The sequence below is a fragment of the Pristiophorus japonicus genome, chromosome 5 (assembly GCF_044704955.1).
Source record: "Pristiophorus japonicus isolate sPriJap1 chromosome 5, sPriJap1.hap1, whole genome shotgun sequence".
Classification (NCBI taxonomy): domain Eukaryota; kingdom Metazoa; phylum Chordata; class Chondrichthyes; family Pristiophoridae; genus Pristiophorus; species Pristiophorus japonicus.
The window spans coordinates 164,442,187-164,464,231 of record NC_091981.1 but is presented as its reverse complement, the minus strand read 5'-3'; the positions used below and the strand labels follow the sequence as shown (position 1 = coordinate 164,464,231).

Below are 22,045 nucleotides of genomic sequence, written 5' to 3'. Positions count from 1 at the left end.
TCACTGGAATTATGCCGTTGACAGGCTGTACCTCGGTTTATCATTGATTCCAAACCTATCCCTTTTGAGGTCCTCTGTTTCTTCAGGGAGGTCACTTCTCATTTGGATTCATGTTTTGTTATGAACCAGTAAGGTAAGGCCTCCTTGTCTCCCACCTTCAGCTTGTAGCTGATTTGTATACAACCATGGTCCCCTTGTCCAGACAAAGACAAGCCTTGGCCTCCCTGATTTTTTTGTTTTTAGCCTTCCTACAGGCTTTCTTTGTCCAGCAGGCTTTGAAACTGACGGCCATTCTAGGTGTAAGGAAATCCTAATTTGACCAGCATTCTTTTCACTTTTAATTTGAATCCCTCTAACAGATAACAGTGCGTTTAACTCTATCCTGATTAGTTCAAAGTTTGTTTCTCTATGGAGAATGTGGCAATGCCTTGACGATTTAAAAAGATGTCTCACTCTCCTGAGCCACATTAGCCATTTCATGTTGTGCTGTTGTTGATAACAGAGCATGTCCGAGACTCGTTCTTCAGTACAAATTCAACATGCATTCCCACATGCTAGTTACCTGCCACATAACACATTTACATTTCTCACACATACCAGTATCCCAATATCATGCCACATGTGGAATTTGATTCAAGCCTTTCCTCGGCTTTCAGATGATCTTATCAAAAGATCATGGGGTATCTGGAGATCTTTCCTCATTCCCCCTGCATGGTACCAACGTCTCGGGTAGTGGCTAGGCTATGAAATGCAGTTTTCTTATTGTTCAGTATTGTCAATGACACAAACATCTCCAAGAGAAAACTGACCAATTTACTACACTTCCCTGACTTTTACTGTAATTTACGAATTTACTGTAATACCAAATTGCACCCAGGTGATTTATGCCAATTCACCTAAGAAGAGTGATTTAAGAAAAATTGCCATTTGATAGTGTAATTTTCCTGTTTTCATCTTATATCCTCACACACTTCCTCTCATTCAATTTTATATAGAATTCACCATTTCATTCATGAGCCCTAGAGGAATTTTACTGTCTAATACAATATTATCATAATATCATTAAAACATAGATCAAACGTTCCCACTTGGTCCAAGTTTTAACACATTTTGTTTGTTTAATTTTATTTAACCGATCCTCTTGGACCTTTTACTCCCCAAAATATACCGGAGAGCAATTCACTCTGCAAGATGAGGGATGTTAGTTACCTTTAACACAACGGCCTCCCCAAAAAACTTATTTCTGAATTTCAAATAAATTTCTCTCTATCTAATCAATTTTAATTTCACAAACAAATTATGCCCAGACTTTGTGATTTTACAAAGAAGACAAAAGTAACTATTGAGTTTGGATGCAAGTCGTTTATCTTCCCCTTCGAGCAATGTGTCTTGGAAGATACAACAATCTCATTAGGTTAAAGTTTTAAGTCCCTTGTGTCACCACGCTGCGACATTTGATGTCTACGGCAAGGGCAGACATCGATGACGAGGTTCAACACCGCCTTCAGTGCACCAGCCTTCACCTGACGAAGAGAGTGTTCAAAGATCAAGCCCTCAAATCTGGCACCAAGCTTATGGTCTAAAGGGCTGTAGTGATACCCGCCCTCCTGTATGGCTCAGAGACGTGGACCATATACAGTAAACACTTCAAATTTCTGGAGAAATACCACCAACGCTATCTTTGCAAGATCCTGCAAATCCCCTGGGAGGATAGACACACCAGCGTCAGTGTTCTCGATCAGGCCAACATCCTCAGCATTGAAGCACTGACCACACTCAACCAGCTCCATTGGGCCACATTATCCGCATGCCCGACACAAGACTCCCAAAGCAAGCACTCTACTCGGAACTCCTACACGGCAAGCGAGCCCCAGGTAGGCAGAGGAAATGTTTCAAGGACACCCTCAAAGCCTCCTTGATAACGCCCCGTATAAATTTACATCCAGCAATACAAAAGTGGCTCCTTGCTGAACTAAGAAAACAACTGTCAGCGGAAAGGGTTAACTTCTTTGTAGGTTTATAAGAAAGCAGAGCAAAACATTGTCAGACATCATTGGAAATTCAGGAAAACTTTCCCAAAGAACCAAACTTTTGACTTTAAAAAAATTTTTCCAGCAAAAATCATTATCAACATCACTAACATTCTGTGAACCAATTCTGTTCCAACTATAGGATGTGTTCCCCTTTTTTCTCAATGTGAAAGCCTCACATCTGGAACTAGAGACAAGCACACAATTTTAAAAAAACCAGTGTGGCCACAATGAAAATTGGGTTTTCACCATTTAAAAGGTTAGTTAAACCTCAATAGTTCTAATTTAATTCAGACCAATATTTTATTGACCAAACATAATACAAAACAGATAAAATAAAACAAAATAACACGGTCTTACAGTAAATTACATTTTTCTTTTTCTTTCTTCAGGTGTTTTTCCAAATGATTGTAAAAATATTGAATATAATGGAACAAAAAACTAGATGTTTCTGTGAAACAACTTTTAACACTTGCACAGAAGGGAAAAGAGGGCAGAGCCACAGTGGCACCAAAAACCTTCACACAAGCTTTTTAAAGAGACTGTACCACTAAAATTTTAACCATCATAGACTACATTATCCTTTTTTCCTCAAACCAATTTGCTATTTCTGATGTTTTTACTTAGCCTCATTTGGAAAAGCAGTCAATTATAACCAAGACGCCCTTGTCACCCTTCTGATTCTTCTGACATTGGTCAATGTGCAAATTTCTCTCCATCCACCCCATCAGCTCCCCTTAAGGGGCTCAAGTTTCGACTTGAGTTGCACCTATTTTTTTCGTGCAACTAGTTTAGTAGGAGTATCTTAGAAATTGCAATTCTCGGCATTTAGTTTGCTCCAATTCTAGCTAGTTAGAATAGTTTCATTTTAGAACAGTTTTTTTTCAAAAGGGGGCGTTACCAACCACTTATGCCTGTTTTGCAAGTTTAGGCAGCGAAAACTTATTCCACACTAACTTAGAATGGAGTAAGTGTAGATTTTTGTATGCTCAGGAAAACCTTGACTACACCTTATAAATGAGGCGCAGGCAGCGAGAGATGGGCGGGGGGGGGGAGGGAAGTACGAGGGAATTTAGGGGATTTTACAAACCATTAAACACTTCACTTTTAACCATAAAGATGCATAGAAACCATCATAATTTTTAAATAACAATAAAAGAACATTAAATCAAGTAATAAAAATTAGAAGTCCTACCTTGCCGACTGGAGCACGCACTGGAATTGGCGTATTTTGTATCTAGACGCTTATTAATTTAGGTGTTTATTAATTTGATGCTTCCAGATTGCAAGATTCCACTTCTAGAATTCCAACCAGTCCGGAATAAAAGCAGGGCGTTTCTCCCCCAGTCTAGGCACGCTCCCCGCGGATTCGGTCTTGAAGTGTCATCTCCTTACTTTGCTGAAATCTGTGGTTGTCAGAGAATGTTCAAAGACGTGGATCCCGAGTCCAACTTAGAGTCGTCAATGTCGGGCAGGTCCCACATCTGAGCTTTTCAGTCACAAGTCCATATCAGCCACTTACCTAGAGTGTTTTCTCACAGCCAGAACATAGTCTTGTTAAATGGGGCAAGCTGTGTCTGTCAACAGAAGTTGTGTGCGAGTTTTCTGTTACTGATCATCATCCTAGCGATAATCGGTGTGGGTGTTTCTAGAAAGCCCGAGTCCCGATAACTATTTAAGCACATCTTCAATGCCCGGGGAGCCCATTCGGCCAGGGCTAGGGGCGGCATGCTTCGGGCCCCTCCCATGCAGCGTCGCAGAGATTCGGGCTGCGAGGAGCTACTGCACATGCGCGCACACTGTAGCGTGCATGTGCAGAGGTCCGGCACTGTTTTCAGCGCCAGGACCTGGCTCGCCCCCCCCACCCCTTATGCTGCGCTATGCCGAGGCCGAAGACGTCCTGAGGAGCTCGGAGAATTAGAAGGTAACTTTTCGGCACCCTTTTTATTCTAGAAAGTCGGCGCACCTCCATGAGGGGGTGGAAACTTGGGCCCAATATCTTGAAAACCTCAATCAGATCACCCTTTTTTTAATTCCAGGGAATACAACCGTAGTTTATGTAATCTTTCCTCATAATTTAACCCTTGAATTCTGGTAAATCTCTGCACTCTCTCCAAGGTCAACATATCCTTCCTAAGGTGTGGTCTAACCAGGGCTTTGTATAGCTGTAGAATAACTTCTACCCCCTTGTATTTTAGTCTTCTCGATATAACGGCCAGCATTCCATTAGCCTTTTTGATTATTTTAATGATCTATGTGCACGGATCCCAAGTCTTTTTGAACCTCTAGCTTTTCACCATTTAGAAAATACTATCCGGTTCTATCCTTTTTAGGTCCAAAGGGACTGACCTTACATTTGTCACATTTTTGCCCATTCATTTAATCTATTAATATCGCTTTGTAATTTATGCTTCCATCTACACTGCTTACATTGCCACCTAGTCTTCAGTCATCAGTTGACTTGCAATAACAGCACTTTATAATTGTTCAAACTGATTTAAAACAGGTTTTGTTTTAACTCTAGTCCAATGCTTTGAAAAGTTCAAATTCATTTTCTACCACATGGGAATATAATGTCATGGCAATAAGAGACATGGCTCAAAAAAAGGCAGGATTGGGTATTAAATATTCCTGGATCTAGGGTGTTCAGGAAAGATAGGGAAGGAAGGCTGGGAAATGGTGTGGCAGTATTGGTTAAGGACAAAGTTACAGTGCTGGAGAGAGAGGGTGTCCTGGAGGGGTCAAAGACAGAATCTATTTGGTTCGAGCTAAGAAATAGTAGAGGTGTTTTTACATTACTATGTGTATTCTATAGGCCACCAACTAGTGGGAAAATTATGGAGGAGCAAATTTGCAGAGAAATTACATAGGGGGCATGTTCCCTCATGTCTGCACTGTTTTTTTTTTTCAATTGTTTGCAGTTTGGCCAACATGGTTATAACATCTCGGTTCAGAGAAGAAATTTAATAAGATCGTGGTTAGTAACTAATGCGTGACACCAACCCCCTCGCGTACAATCCCCAGGAAAGGCCCCATCCACGGGCCGTGCCATTCACCGTCTGAGGGGAGGGAGACGGGTTATTGCAATCGATGGAAGTCCCCAAGGGGGAGGGGAATCAGGACCACTGGTGAGCTCGGCAATGACAGGACCATGAGGAGAGGGGCCACCGTGTCCCTGGGCTGTGCTTGGAGACCTCCGTGTGGTCAGAGCTTATGTCCCAGGACAGACAGTGAGCCAGGGCAGCTCTTCCCCCAGTCCAGGCTGGGTCACTGACAGTAGCTGGAGAGAATCTCAGTCTGGGCAAAGCTGAGCGGCCCCCTCAGAGCTCAGTAGTGCCATCCATCCACCAACCTAACCAAAAGTTAAAGAGTTGCTCAGAGCACACAAACAGCGATTATAATTTAATAATTCTCCTTCAAAATTAAGGTGGTACAAATGCTGAGTGTTTACAGTCTGTCTGTTGCCAGTCATTCCTTTGACCCCAGTCCAAATCTTAACAGGGATACTACCTAAGATTACCCAACTTAATTATAATCCAGCAGATTTACGTTCTAATTAATGAATCAGTGCATCATTACATTTATAAATTTAATAATTTAATACTTACTCTTGCAGATGCCATCAGACTGTTCCAGTGCTTGCGGCACTGGTTTGGCTCTCTCACATGGTGGGCTGCCGAAGTTACCATTTTGTCGATGTCTGCCCATATTCGCTGGTGTATCCAAAGGTGGTTGGGGGTGGGGGGAATCCCCACGCCCAACCCGGGTTAATTGACCCCATCCCACCGAGTCTCCACCTCGTGAACCAGAGCTTCGTTGGCTTCATCAGAAAAGGCTTTCGCCCTCTCTCCCTGCAACCTCCGCAACATCACACTCTCCCAACACCTCGTGCTCCATCTCCATTGCCTCGATACAACCTTCCTTCTCTTGCTCCCTCCCTTTGTCTTCTGAGCATGCACAGATGACCACTGACATCCCGAATCGTGGGAAAAGTTAATTGACTGATTAAAAAAAAAACGTGCTTGCGCAGAACGGCCGTTGCTATGGATGCTGGCCTTGCACGACTGAATACATTGCTATCGCCCATTTCACATCGCTACGGCGATCCGACAGCGATAATAATGGAAAGTCTAGCCCCTGGGGCTAGCCTCTGCAGGAATGCACTGCCTGAAAGTGGTAGCAGACTCAATCACTGCTTTCAAAAGGGAGTTGTATAAGTACCTGAAAGAAAAAAAATTGTGGAGCTACGGGGAAAGGGTGGGGGGTTGGGGGCAGGGTGGCGAGAGTGGGACTAACTGAGGTGCTCTTGCAGAGAGTCGGCACAGGCTCGAATGGCCAAATGGTCACCTTCCGTGCTGTAACCATTGTATGATTCTATGAAAACCGTAACTTTAAGACTGAAGCTTGGACTGAAACTTATCTTTTGTTAAATAAACTTTTGTTTTGGCTTTTGTCAGCCTTTCCACGCTGGTGTTTTTAACTTAAGTTGTAGATCAGGGTTTTTTTTTCCCAATTCTGGGTGCACAATCTTAAAATGAACATACCCAATCAACTCTCTTCACACTTTTATGCAACTTAGAAATATAATTTCTAACGATTCTAACAATTTCTTATCTCTGCTCCTCTCAACATTGTTTGAGTTTGTCACCCTTAATTCTGTCGCTTTTTGATACAAGTGCACGTCTGGACTGCTTGAAAATGATACTGATTTCTTATCTCTGTTTTTTTTCCTCTTTGGATTTGGTCCCTATTGGAGATGAGCAGTCTCCCCAATTTTCCTTCCATTAATCCCTGCACTGGGTTATAAACTCAAAGTGCTAACATTTATGTGATATTCCCCGATCACGAGCCAAGAAACATTCACACACACTCTCTCAACTTTTTCCCCCTTTTTTAAATGAAAACAAACGTACTGAAGACATTTTATTTCTTCCCCACGGTAACCCAATTTCTTTAACTTGGCTGTCGGCCTTTTAGTTTTTTTCTCCTTTGCCTAACCCCTTTAGATTTTAAGGAGTGTCTTAATGATGGAAAGAGAGGTTTAGGGAGGGAATTCTACAGCTTAGGGCCTTGGCAGCTGAAGGCATGACCACAACTCCAACCTTAGAGCAGGGCAAGAACTGCATTGCCTCTAACTGTCTAGGTAAGCATGGCTATGAACTTTTGTGTTTTTTATGTGAGGTTATCCACTTTGGGGGCAAAAACACGAAGGCAGAATATTATCTGAATGGCGGCAGATTAGGAAAAGGGGAGGTGCAACGAGACCTGGGTATCATGGTACATCAGTCATTGAAAGTTGGTACGCAGGTACAGCAGGCGGTGAAGAAGGCAAATGGTATGTTGGCCTTCATAGCTAGGGGATTTGAGTATAGGAGCAGGGAGGTCTTATTGCAGTTGTACAGGGCCTTGGTGAGGCCGCACCTGGAATATTGTGTTCAGTTTCAATCTGAGGAAGGACGTTCTTGCTATTGAGGGAGTGCAATGAAGGTTCACCAGCCTGATTCCCGGGATGGCTGGACTGACATTTGAGGAGAGACTGGATCGACTGAGCTTTTATACATTGGAGTTTAGAAGAATGAGAGGGGATCTCATAGAAATATATAAGACTCTGACGGGTCTGGACAGGTTAGATGCAGGAAGAATGTTTCCGATGTTGGGGGGAGTCCAGAACCAGGGGACACAGTCTAAGGATAAGGGGTAAGCCATTTAGCACTGAGATGAGGAGAAACTTCTTCACTCAGAGAGTTGTTAACCTGTGGAATTACCCACCGCAGAGAGTTGTTGATGCCAGTTCATTGGATATATTCAAGAGGGAGTTAGATATGGCCCTTACGGCTAAGGGGATCAAAGGGATAAGAAGAAAAAGCAGGAAAGGGGTACTGAGGTGAATGATCAGCCATGATCTTATTGAATGGTGGTACAGGCTCGAAGGGCTGCATGGCATACCCCTGCACCTATTTTCTATGTTTCTATGTTTGGCTCCTTCCAGGCTGTTGCTGCAAGTATTAGCAACATCACGTAGTTTGCAGTGCACTGCTGCATATGGGAGGTCACTGAGGCTCTCTATGCAAAGAGAGAGAACTTCATTTTGTTGCCTCTTGCCAGAGAAAAGCAGGCGGAGCGAGCAGGAGGATTTACAAGGATTGCAAGCTTCCTCGTGATGCAGGGTGCCAATGACTGCATGCACATTGCTTTGCGTTCACCTCATGTCAACTTTGCCGTGTACCTGTACCGAAAGGGATTCTACTCCCTCAACGTGCAGCTGGTGTGTTACCATAAGCAGCGCATCATACAGGTCGATGCCTGATATCCTGGTAGCAGTCACGCTTCCTTCATTCTGCAGCAGTCCTCTGTAGCACCTGTATTTGAACCACCATGGCAAGTCAAAGCCTGCTACTGGGTGACAAGAGGACTCTACTCATGACATAGCTCATGACTCCAGTCCGCAATCCATGCATACGTGGACAGCAGGCATACAGCGAGAGCCGTGCTGCCACAAGAAATCTGATAGAGCAGACCATTGGCATCCTGAAGCAATGATTTTGGTGGTTGGACCTTTCTGGAGGAGCCCTGCAGTACTCTGCTTAGTGGGTCTCGATTTATCGTGAGTATGCTGCACAACCTTGCCGCACAACTGTGCCATGATGAAGGAACAGCTTTTCCCACCACTTATTAGGTGAGAAACTGAGGACCACCAGCACAAGGAGGAGGAGGATAGCATGGAAGAGGAGAAGGCGGAAGAGAAAGGGAGGCTGCAACCTAGACAGCCTCTTTCTGCCCAGGCTTTCCGTGATAAATAATTCAAATGTGATACTCGTAACCTCAATTCCCCATTCACCAACAGTCCACACTCCTTACCTTCCTCACATCACTGATCATCACATTGTCCTTGTGCCCAATGCAAAAATAAAAGCTAGCACAAAATACCATTGCAATCTCAATTTCTAAGGTAAATTATGCTATATTGCATAAAAAAATAAACAAATCACCCATGTGCATTTCCCTAGTGCTTCTTCTGTGTTCCTTTGCCTATCCTAATGCTCCTATGAGATGCTAACCCAGTGGCTGAAGCATGGCTGGTGGAAGGCTGCTGACTTTCAGTGGAGGAGACTGCAGATGGCCTTGCATCCAACCTCGAGCAGCTCGGGGCTGACTGGCAATCAGACTGCACCATTTCACATAGGCAGCAGCAGTCTCGGCTGGCTGGTTGGCAAGCAACAGCAAGGGCAATGGTGGAGTGATAGGGATGGGAGCAGGCATGCTGTCATCTTGAAAGAGGACAGCAGGTTTGTGCTCCATGGAACTAATGCTACTCGCCCGGAGCGGCGCCTCAGCAATCCTAGTAATCTGTTGGCGAACAGATTGCTGGACTGCTGTGATGTCCTGGAAGCCCCATTGAACACTGATATCACATGGCAAATGTCTGTACTTCCCCCGCAGCACTTAGACATTGGGTGGCTGCTGCTTGTGCTGCAATAGAAGCTGAGATATAGACCATCAGACGCTGCATCAAGCTTTTGGTCACCTGCGTTAATTTCTACTTATGCGGCTCAGTGTTAAATTGTTTTATCTCATAATACTCCTGTGAAGGCCTTGGGACGTTTCACTATGCTAAAGGCGCTATATCAATACAAGTTGTTGTTGATTCCACAGGTGTGTTGATGGAGTAGGCCCTCCTACTAGAAAAGGATGGCTCCAAGCTCTGCGCAAAGCCCCATGCTCTTTGATATTGAACGCAGGCTTTCTGGCAGGCTTCCCAATGCACTAATCATTTTGGGTGTACACCCATCAGCCTTTTTCTGTAGCATGGTCCATCGAAGTCCTCATCTGAGTCTTTTGCAGCAGGACTAGTATGCGACCTCACCCTCCAATGAATTGGTACTTGCGCTATCCTTTTCCCCCTGCACTGGCTGCGCCATACTTGTGCCCGGTGTCTCACCACATATAGATCCCGCCTCAATGCTATCTTCTAAATTACGCGCAGTGTCAGTATCTGAGCTGGTGGCTGCGACTGTGAAATCGAGTGATGGTGTGCCTTCATCTTCTCTGTCTTCCTGTTCTTCCTCCACTGCCTGGGCACGTTGCAGTTCTTGGGTATCTGAAATGAAAAAAGAACAAGAGTTGAGTTGTACTTAGAGGAAAGGAGAAAGTAAGAAGTGCATGCTTACACCATCTGCAACTTGTAATTCTGAAGAGATTAAGTAATGAGGGAGAAGTGGTATGTGGGAAGAAGGATACAGTCATCGGGTAAGCCATTTAGGACTGAGATGAGGAGAAACTTCTTCACTCAGAGAGTTGTTAACCAGTGGAATTCCCTACCGCAGAGAGTTGTTGATGCCAGTTCATTGGATATATTCAAGAGGGAGTTAGATATGGCCCTTATGGCTAAAGGGAACAAGGGGTATGGAGAGAAAGCAGGAAAGGAGTGCTGAGGTGAATGATCAGCCATGATCTTATTGAATGGTGGTGCAGCCTCGAAGGGCCAAATGGCCTACTCCTGCACCTATTTTCTATGTTTCTATCTTCAGTGGCTTCAATCCCTCTGGTGGCCACAGCCTTAGCAATGTCCCTCCCCATAATGGCCAGCCCTGTCTCCTCCATGGGGGTCAGAACATGCAGGCACGCCTCTCCCCTTCAGGTCAGTCACTGCTGCCTCCGGTAGTGCAGTACTTTCTCCTGCAAGAGTGAGGGAAGTGTATCAGTGAATGTCTTGCAATCTGTTTGGTTGTTGTGGCTGCTATAGTTGAATAGCTGCCATTGTGAGCAAGCTGGGAGATGTGAATGTGAGACTTGCAACAGTGCAAAGTGTGAGGTAAAGCATATGAATGGTAGGATTAAGTCCTGATTGATGGAGATTATTGGTAGGTGAGTGATGGGGGTGTGGTGAATTGAGCAATGGCTGAGGTTAGTGGTGCAGTTGGTAGGTTGTGGTATTTGATGATGCATTCACTGACTGCAACCACTTGTGTGAAATCATCAACTTCTTCCACCACTGCATTCAGGTCCTTGGGGCTATACTCCTGGCATTGACTTCCACGGCTATCTGTTCCCACTGACTTCTCATCATGTATCTGGAAGGCCACCTGCCTCCCCCTCCCAAGGATGCAAGACATCTCTCCTCCTTTCCACCTCCCCGAAGACCTCCAGTGCAGTGTACGAAAACCCGGGTGCCCGCTTTCTCCCATGGTCAACCATTCATTTTTTCCAGGGTCAGATTCATTTGTAGAACAACTCCCAGCACCTACTATAGCCACAATGTACCTCCCCTTTATGATGTGCTGGCTAGCTTTAACGATATCAGGCTAAACATTAATCATATTGGGCTCCTCCTGCTGCATGCAGCCAATGAACAGCGCAGGCTGCATGCAGAAATCATCATAATGAGCAGGCAGCCTGAAGTTGCCATGCTGTCTGCATTCAATTCAATGGGCGCGGGTTAATCGCGCATTGCGATTCCCTCACCCGTTTTCAGGAGCGATCTATGTTGAACGTCATTGGAAAAAGCACTGAGGGTAGCAAGGGCACAGAATGTTCTCCAGGTGGGGGAATTCAATGTCCATCACCAAGATTTAAAAAGAAACTGATGGCTCGGAAGCACCAATTCTTGTCGCTATATTTATCTGAGGTTGATACTAATGAAGGTACATTTAATCATTACATGTTAAATATACACAACTCTGCCTCATATTTAAATAATTTGTTCAGGCTCTAGGTTCTTTTTTTATTTTTTAGATCTAGTTGGGAGCGCTTCAATTATTTTGTAGTATTTATTTAAATGCACTACTATTTGACAATGTGAAGGTAAAATATTAAGGGAAATTACTCTTAACCACAAAGTTGGCAGATGAACATCGTGACAAAAATTGAGACAGCCAGTTATATGTTGTAATTTTACTTTTTGTACAAATAACAGTATAATTACTGTTTGGGTAATAAAAATGGTAAGAATAAAATCGGGATTAGCAGGCACTCTTGCTGGTTTAATTGTTTATGGTCAATGTTTTTATAATTTAATTTAAAGTTTGGCTACATAATGCATTTTAAATTGACTGTTAGTACATGGGTACATGAGTTTGATTGACAGAGGAATGAATGGGCATGTTACTGAATGAGGTTCTATGGCGCTTGTTTCAAAAAAGAACTAAAGAATTCCATTGAAATGAAACGTTCACATAAAATGACTGATCTTTGGAGTTATGATTCAGGACAAAACCCTTGGTGTGGAAATATTTGTTTGGAGAATAAGTGTTACTTTGCAATTTTCTCATTCAAAAGATATGACCCAAAGGTGGGGAATGTCTACATTGAAAATAATCTTTTGAACGTTGAAAGTTCAATTGCAAACACAGCCATTTATTACTATCAAGTAAAGCACATTTAATATAGTTTTATTAATTAAAATATAAAATTGTAGAAAAAGGACCCCAAAAAGAATTTGGATTATTCCATAATTCTTTTTAGGTAGTTTTTTTTTGCAATGTTGATTTAAATAGATTCTACAAATTCATTTAAGCTTAAATTGGGATCTGTTTCTCCACCCAATAAAGTTAACGTGGATTTTCATGGTACCTTTTTATCGATACTGGATCAATACATTGAATATGCATTAACCAGTTTATGTCTATAGTTGTAGACAACTATATTAGGCTAGATTATGAAAGTTTTGTTTAGCTGAAATTCTTCTATTATCTGTTGTCAACCATCTTATAGAACACTGAGCGTGATTTTCGTGGAGCCAGAAGCAACCGCAACAATAACAACAATTGTTACTTTAAGAAGGTTTGTTATTTTGCAGGAAATCTGATTTTATATATCTGTGTTGTTTGCTGACACGACTAACTACTTTTCACCAGCATGTAGTTTGTGCAGTGCTATCTAACATTTCATTATTAGCTTGAAAATAAATGTGTAGGAGCTACTTGTTAAGACTGCTATGAACTGTGTTGTTTCTTCATTTGTGCTCAATGTATAACTTGTCTTTTCTTGCAGAGTACCTTCCTTGATGGTAGGTACTAGCATTTTTTTTTAGAGCAGTCAGCATTTCTGGCTATTCTTTTTCAATGTGGATGTTGAAAATAGAAAACATGATTCTAATATTCCAGCATTTATAAAGGCAAAACTATTGATATTTGCAATTTATCTAATACATCTGATTGTTGAACATTTTTAGAAGTGGTCAAAATATGACATTTATTTTATATTCAAATATTTGTTTAGTTATTCTCCGCTTACCATGGATAAAGGCAATATGCAAAAGATGGAAATATTTCTTTGACTTTTTTCCAGCTAAAACCATGTGACTTCGCTACTACACTTTTATATAGAGTGCCCTTATGTGACAACTTTCAATATTTTTTATCCAGTTGTCTGCATCACTTATATTTGTACTGCTTAAATAAGTTAGTGCTGTTTCTGTTTTTGCTTCTTGACCTTGAATTATTTGTATAAACAGCAACTTTTTTCTATTACACTAAGTATTTAATTTGGTTGTATCCGCGTTATGAGAAGCCCAGTTTGTTACTGGTCAGGAGTAGTACCTTCTTTTAGAATACTGCTGTTTTGTTCAAGTTTTGTTAACATTTCCACTATTGAAGAAAATGAGTTTCAAATGATTTGTGAAAATCTAATCCAATATGGAATGGCTCTAATTCACTCTGGTTAAGCATAACATGCATGGAAAAATTTCCACTCCCATGATGCAAAACGAGACGACTGCTAGGCCATTGGGTTTGATGCATGAACTGAAATTACTCTACAAGTCCACAAAAAGATTCATGAGATCAGGAACACCTTTGAAACATAGAAAGATAGAAAATAGGCCATTCAGCCCTTCGAGCCTACACCGCCATTCAATATGATCATGGCTGATCCTCTATCTCAACACCATATTTCCGCTTTTTCCTCAAACCCCTTAATGCTTTTTGTGTTTCGAAATCTATCTCCTTCTTAAATATATTCAGTCACTTGGCCTCCACAGCCTTCTGTGGTAGAGAATTCAACAGGTTCACCACCCTCTGAGTGAAAAAATTTCTCCTCATCTCGGTCCTAAATTTCCTACCCCGTATCCTGAGACTGTGACCCCTTGTTCTAGACTTCCCAGCCATTCCGCATCCAGTCTGTCCAAACCCGTCAGAATTTTATATGTTTCAATGAGATTCCTTCTCATTCTTCTAAACTCCAGTGAATACAGGCCCTGTCGACCCAATCTCTCCTCATATGACAGTCCTGCCATTCCAGGAATCAGTCTGGTGAACCTTTGCTGCACTCCCTCTATGGCAAGTATATCCTTTCTTAGGTAAGGAGACCAAAACTGCACACAATACTCCAGGTGTGGACTCACTAACTGTATAACTGTAGTAAGACATCCTTGCACCTGTACTCAAATCCTCTTGCAATGAAGGCCAACATACCATTTGCCTTCCTAACTGCTTGCTGCACCTGCATGTTTGCTTTCAATGACTGGTGTACAAGGACACCCATGTCCCTTTGTACATCAACATTTCCCAAGCTATCACTATTTAAATAATACTTTGTCTTTATGTTTTTCCTACCAAAGTGGATGACTTCATATTTATCCACGTTATGCTGCATGTGTTTGCCCACTCATTCAACCTATCTAAATCACCTTGCAACATCTTTGCATCCTCCTCACAACTCACAATCCCACCTAGTTTCGTGTCATCAGCAAACTTGGAAATATTACATGTGGTTCCCTCATCCAAATCATTGTGAATAGCTGGGGCCCAAGCACTGATCCCTGTAGTACCCCACTAGTCACTGCCCACCATCCCGAAAAAGACCTCTTTATTCCTACTCTCTGTTTCCTGTCAATTAACCAATTTTCAATCCATGCCAGTACATTACTCCCAATCCCATGGGCTCAATTTATCCCAAAGCATTTTTTTGATGTACTTGAAGAGTTACGCCCAATTTTTTGGGGCCTAAGTACGCCAAAAAAAAATTCTAAGTTTCCCTGTTGGATTTCTTCATTTTGGCGTGGCGTAACCCGACCTTTAGGTGGAGCTTTGATCTGTGCCAAAAAGGTCGGGCTGACATGGTAACCAGGGACACAATGTGAGCTGAGGCTGCAAAGTGAAGCATACAGCCAGCTCCCGACACATTAAGGAATTGAAAAACACATAGCAGCAACTTACCTTCAACCCTGCCCGAAGGTCTCCCCGGACACTTTCTCTCTCACACACACACACACACACACTCTCTCTCTCTCTCTCTCTCTCTCTCTCTCTCTCTCTCCCCCCTCTCACTCTCTTCCTCTCCCTCTCTTCCTCTCCCCCTCTCTCTCTCTCTCTCTCTCCCCCTCTCTCTCTCCCCCTCTCTCTCTCTCTCTCTCTCTCTCTCTCTCTCTCTCTCCCCCCCACCTACCTCTCTTCACCCCCCTCTCCCTCTCTCTTTTCCCCCTCTCTCTCTCTCCCCCCCCGGTATCTCCCCACCTCCCCCCTCCCTCTCTCTGCCCCCTCCCTCCCTCTCTCTCCCCCCTCCCTCCCTCCCTCCCTCTCCCTCCGTCTTCCCACCCCTCTCTCCCCCTCCCTCTCTCTCCCCCCCATCCTCCCTCCCTCCCTCTCCCCCTGTCCCTTTCCCCCTCCTTCCCTTCCTTCCCACTCCCTCTTCCCCCCCCCACTCCTTCTCTTCCCCCCCACTCCTTCTCTTTCCCCCCCCCCACTCCCTCTCTTCTCCCCCCACCACTCCCTCTCTTCTCCCCCCACTCCCTCTCTTCCCCCCCCCACTCCCTCTCTTCCCCCCCCCCCACTCCCTCTCTCCTCCCCCCCACTCCCTCTCTCCTCCCCCCCACTCCCTCTCTCCTCCCCCCCACTCCCTCTCTTCCCCCCCACTCCCTCTCTTCCCCCCCCACTCCCTCTTCCCCCCCACTCCCTCTTCCCCCCCCACTCCCTCTTCCCCCCCACTCCCTCTTTCCCCCCCCCCCACTCCCTCTTCCCTCCCCCGCTCCCTCTGTTCCCCTCCCCCGCTCCCTCTGTTCCCCCCCAACTCCCTCTGTTCCCCCCCCAACTCCCTCTGTTCCCCCCCCCAACTCCCACTGTTCCCCCCCCCAACTCCCACTGTTCCCGCCCCCCAACTCCCTTTGCCCCCCCCCCCCAACTCCCTCTGTCCCCCCCCCCAAGTCCCTCTGTTCCCCCCAACTCCCTCTGTTCCCCCCCACTCCCTCCCCCCACTCCCTCTCTTCCCCCCCCACTCCCTCTCTTCCCCCCCACTCCCTCTCTTCCCCCCCACTCCCTCTCTTCCCCCCCACTCCCTCTCTTCCCCCCCACTCCCTCTCTTCCCCCCCCACTCACTCTCTTCCCCCCCCACTCCTTCTCTTCCCCCCCACTCCCTCTCTTCCACTCCCTCTTCCCCCCCCACTCCCTCTTCCCCCCCCCCACTCCCTCTTCCCCCCCCACTCCCTCTTCCCCCCCTCACTCCCTCTTCCCCCTCCCCACTCCCTCTTCCCCCCCGCTCCCTCTGTTCCCCGCCCCCGCTCCCTCTGTTCCCCCCCAACTCCCTCTGTTCCCCCCCAACTCCCTCTGTTCCCCCCCCAACTCCCACTGTTCCCCCCCCAACTCCCACTGTTCCCCCCCCCAACTCCCTCTGCCCCCCCCCAACTCCCTCTGTTCCCCCCCCTCAACTCCCTCTGTCCCCCCCCCCCAAGTCCCTCTGTTCCCCCCAACTCCCTCTGTTCCCCCCCACTCCCTCTGTTCCCCCCCACTCCCTCTGTTCCCCCCCACTCCCTCTGTTCCCCCCACTCCCTCTGTTCCCCCCCACTCCCTCTGTTCCCCCCCACTCCCTCTGTTCCCCCCCACTCCCTCTGTTCCCCCCCCACTCCCTCTGTTCCCCCCCCACTCCCTCTGTTCCCCCCCCACTCCCTCTGTCCCCCCCCACTCCCTCTGTTCCCCCCCACTCCCTCTGTTCCCCCCCACTCCCTCTGTTCCCCCCACTCCCTCTGTTCCCCCCCACTCCCTCTGTTCCCCCCCACTCCCTCTGTTCCCCCCCACTCCCCATGTTCCCCCCCACTCCCCATGTTCCCCCCCACTCCCTATGTTCCCCCCCACTCCCTCTCTTCCCCCCCACTCCCTCTCTCCTCCCCCCCACTCCCTCTCTCCTCCCCCCCACTCCCTCTCTTCCCCCCCCACTCCCTCTCTTCCCCCCACTCCCTCTCTTCCCCCCCACTCCCTCTCTTCCCCCCCACTCCCTCTCTTCCCCCCCCACTCCCTCTCTTCCTCCCCACTCCCTCTCTTCCCCCCCCACTCCCTCTCTTCCCCCCCACTCCCTCTCTTCCCCCCCACTCCCTCTCTTCCCCCCCCACTCCCTCTCTTCCCCCCCACTCCCTCTTCCCCCCCCACTCCCTCTTCCCCCCCCCACTCCCTCTCTGTTCCCCTCCCCGCTCCCTCTGTTCCCCTCCCCCGCTCCCTCTGTTCCCCCCCAACTCCCTCTGTTCCCCCCCCAACTCCCTCTGTTCCCCCCCCCAACTCCCAATTCCCCCCCCCCCAACTCCCACTGTTCCCCCCCCAACTCCCTCTGCCCCCCCCCAACTCCCTCTGTTCCCCCCCCCAAGTCCCTCTGTTCCCCCCAACTCCCTCTGTTCCCCCCCACTCCCTCCCCCCACTCCCTCTCTTCCCCCCCCACTCCCTCTCTTCCCCCCCACTCCCTCTCTTCCCCCCCCACTCACTCTCTTCCCCCCCCACTCCTTCTCTTCCCCCCCCACTCCCTCTCTTCCACTCCCTCTTCCCCCCCCACTCCCTCTTCCCCCCCCCCACTCCCTCTTCCCCCCCTCACTCCCTCTTCCCCCTCCCCACTCCCTCTTCCCCCCCGCTCCCTCTGTTCCCCGCCCCCGCTCCCTCTGTTCCCCCCCAACTCCCTCTGTTCCCCCCCAACTCCCTCTGTTCCCCCCCAACTCCCTCTGTTCCCCCCCCAACTCCCACTGTTCCCCCCCCCCAACTCCCACTGTTCCCCCCCCAACTCCCTCTGCCCCCCCCAACTCCCTCTGTTCCCCCCCCCTCAACTCCCTCTGTCCCCCCCCCAAGTCCCTCTGTTCCCCCCAACTCCCTCTGTTCCCCCCAACTCCCTCTGTTCCCCCCCACTCCCTCTGTTCCCCCCCACTCCCTCTGTTCCCCCCCACTCCCTCTGTTCCCCCCCACTCCCTCTGTTCCCCCCCACTCCCTCTGTTCCCCCCCACTCCCTCTGTTCCCCCCCCACTCCCTCTGTTCCCCCCCACTCCCTCTGTTCCCCCCCACTCCCTCTGTTCCCCCCCACTCCCTCTGTTCCCCCCCACTCCCTCTGTTCCCCCCCACTCCCTCTGTTCCCCCCCACTCCCTCTGTTCCCCCCCACTCCCTCTGTTCCCCCCACTCCCTCTGTTCCCCCCCACTCCCTCTGTTCCCCCCCACTCCCTCTGTTCCCCCCCACTCCCCATGTTCCCCCCCCACTCCCTCTCTTCCCCCCCACTCCCTCTCTTCCCCCCCACTCCCTCTCTTCCCCCCCACTCCCTCTCTTCCCCCCCACTCCCTCTCTTCCCCCCCACTCCCTCTCTTCCCCCCCACTCCCTCTCTTCCCCCCCCCACTCCCTCTCTTCCCCCCCCACTCCCTCTCCCCCCCCACTCCCTCTCTTCCCCCCCCACTCCCTCTCTTCCCCCCCCACTCCCTCTCTTCCCCCCCCCACTCCCTCTCTTCCCCCCCCACTCCCTCTCTTCCCCCCCACTCCCTCTCTTCCCCCCCCCCACTCCCTCTCTTCCCCCCCCACTCCCTCTCTTCCCCCCCACTCCCTCTCTTCCCCCCCCACTCCCTCTCTTCCCCCCCCACTCCCTCTCTTCTCCCCCCACTCCCTCTCTTCTCCCCCCACTCCCTCTCTTCTCCCCCCACTCCCTCTCTTCCCCCCCACTCCCTCTCTTCCCCCCCACTCCCTCTCTTCCCCCCCACTCCCTCTTTTCCCCCCCACTCCCTCTCTTCCCCCCCACTCCCTCTCTCCCCCCTCTCCCTTTCCCTCTCTTCCCCCCTCCCTCTCCCCCCCCACTCTTCCCCCCCCCTCCCTGTGTCCTCCCCTCCCTCTCCCTCTCTTCCCCCCCTCTCCTTGTCTCCTCCCCTCCCTCTCCCCCCTCTCCTTTTCCCCCCTCTCCTTCTTTTCCCCCCTCCCTCTCCTTCCCCCCCCCCCTCTCTCTTCCCCACCTCTCCCTCTCTTTCCCCCGCCCTCCTCTCTTTCCCCTCCCCTCCCCCCCTCTCCCTCCTCACCATCTGCTGCACCTATTTCCTTAACTCTCAGGAAGGTTTTTCTGGAGAGGCCACATACGATGGCCGAAGCAGAACTGGAGCAACTCTCAGCTGGCCAAACTTCACTAAATGACCAGAATTGGCATAGGTGGCTGATTATGCCCACTTTGGCTGAAAAAAAAACTGACCTAAAAAAATCGTAACGAACTGAGTTACACTGATGCAAACTGATTGGGGCAACTAGTTTTTAAACTTAGGCCTAAAAGAGCAACCTGCTCAAAAAAATTGGCGCAAATCACTGGGGAAAATTGAGCCCTATGTGCTTTAATTTTGCACACTAACCTCTTATGTGGGACTTTATCAAAGGCCTTCTAAAAATCCAAATACACTACATCCACTGATTCTCCCTTATCTATTCTATCAGTTACATCCTCAAAAAACTCCAGTAGGTTTGTTAAACATGATTTTCCTTTCAAAAATCCTTGTTGACTTTGTCTAATCCTGTTAATATTATCGAAATGTGCCATTATCACATCCTTTATAATAGACTCTAGCATTTTCCCCACTACTGATGTTAGGCTAATCGTCTGTAGTTCCCTGTTTTCCCTCCCTCCTTTTTTAAATAGTGGGGTTACATTTGCCACCCTCCAATCTGCAGGAACTGTTAGAATCTATAGAATTTTGGAAGATGAAAACCAATGCGCCCACTATTTCCATGGCTACCTCTTTTAGTACATTCCAAATAAAAATATCCTTGATCTGGAGCATGACTTTGAGATCAAAGCCTCCAGTTGAGTACCTGGGATATTTTCAGAAAAGCCATGGCTGCATGAAATGTAACATATCTTAAAGATGCAAGTATATGAGCCAGACTTCTGCGACAGATGTACCTTTTATTGTATGTGGCTGATCAGATGGGTTTGCATTTAACTACCAAAGCTTTGCTATTTGTATGCCTTCCTGATTTAGAGTCTAAATCTATTTGGGAACTTAAGTGAAAAATTGAAGATTAATCAGAATCTACATAAGAACATAAGAAATAGGAGCAAAGGTAGGACATCTGGCCCTTCGAGCCTGCTCCAGCATTCAATAAGATCATGGCTGATCCGATCCTGGCCTCAACTCCACTTCCCTGCACTCTCCCCATGACCCTTGAATTCCTTATCTTTCAAAAATCTATCGATCTCCAACTTAAATATATTCAGTGACCCAGCCTCCACTGCACTCTGACATGCGGAATTCCAAAGATTCACGACCCTCTGACAGAAGAAATTCCGTTTTAAATGGGAGACGCCTTATTCTGAGACTATGCCCTCTAGTTCTAGACTCCCCGACGAGAGGAAACATCCTCTCTGCATCTACCCTGTCAAACCTCCTCAGAATCTTACACGTTTCAGTCAGATCACCTCTCAGTCTTCCAAACTCCAGTGACTATAGACCCAACCTGCTCAACCTTTCTTCATATGACAACCCCTTCATCTCAGGAATCAACCTCGTGAACCTTCTCTGAACTGCCTCCAATGCAAGTATATCCCTCCTTAAAAAAGGAGACCAATATTATACGCAGTACTCCAAGTGTGGTCTCACCAATGCCCTGTACAGTTGTAGCAGGACTTCCTTACTTTTATCCTCCATCTCCGTTGCAGTGAAGTCCAACATTCCATTTGCTTTCCTAATCACCTGCTGTACTTGCTAACTTTTTGAGTTTCAAGTACAAGGACCCCCAGATCCCTCTGTACCACAGCATGTTGTAATCCCTCCCCATTTAAATAATAATTTGTTTTTTTATTTTTCCTACCAAAGTGGATAATCTCTCATTTTCCTACATTATATTCCATCTGCCAAATTTATGCCCACTCACTTAACCTATCTATATCCCTTTGCAGATTCTTTGCATCCTCCTCACAACTTGCTTTTCCATCTATCTTTGTATCATCAGCAAATTTGGCTACATTACACTCAGCCCCTTCATCCAAGTCATTAATATAGATTGTAAATAGTTGAGGCCCCAGCACTGATCCCTGTGGCACCTCACTGGTTACAGTTTGCCAACCCGAAAATGACCCATTTATTCTGACTCTCTGTTTTCTGCTAGTCAGCCAATCCTCTATCCATGCCAATATATTGCCCTCAACCCTAGGGGGAGTGTTTGCTAGTGCTGTTGGGGAGGATTTAAACTAATATGGCAGGGGGATGGGAACCAATGCAGGGAGACAGAGGGAAACAAAAAGGAGGCAAAAGCAAAAGACAGAAAGGAGATGAGGAAAAGTGGAGGGCAGAGAAACCCAAGGCAAAGAACAAAAAGGGCCACTTTGCAGCAAAATTCTAAAAGGACAAAGGGTGTTAAAAAAACAAGCCTGAAGGCTTTGTGTCTTAATGCAAGGAGTATCCGCAATAAGGTGGATGAATTAACTGTGCAAATAGATGTTAACAAATATGATGTGATTGGGATTACGGAGACGTGGCTCCAGGATGATCAGGGCTGGGAACTCAACAACCAGGGGTATTCAACATTCAGGAAAGATAGAATAAAAGGAAAAGGAGGTGGGGTAGCATTGCTGGTTAAGGAGCAAATTAAGGCAATAGTTCGGAAGGACATTAGCTTGGATGATGTGGAATCTATATGGGTAGAGCTGCAGAATACCAAAGGGCAAAAAATGTTAGTGGGAGTTGTGTACAGACCTCCAAACAGTAGTAGTGATGTTGGGGAGGGCATCAAACATGAAATTAGGGGTGCATGCAATAAAGGTGCAGCAGTTATAATGGGTGACTTTAATATGCACATAGATTGGGTTAACCAAAC

General features: G+C 47.2%; 1 protein-coding gene across 6 annotated transcripts in view; it reads left to right on the top strand.

The window, feature by feature from the left end:
* The window catches only part of ppp1r9a (protein phosphatase 1, regulatory subunit 9A), a 424,704-nt gene that overhangs the window by 195,276 nt on the left and 207,383 nt on the right, over positions 1-22,045 (top strand). For 5 of the 6 annotated variants that reach the window (XM_070881067.1, XM_070881068.1, XM_070881065.1 and 2 more), the window contains exon 6: positions 12,741-12,809. The exons of the other annotated variant lie outside the window; for it this stretch is intronic. In XM_070881067.1, the coding sequence (XP_070737168.1) occupies positions 12,741-12,809 (69 nt within the window). The remainder of the gene's footprint in view (positions 1-12,740; positions 12,810-22,045) is intronic. 6 annotated transcript variants of the gene reach the window in all.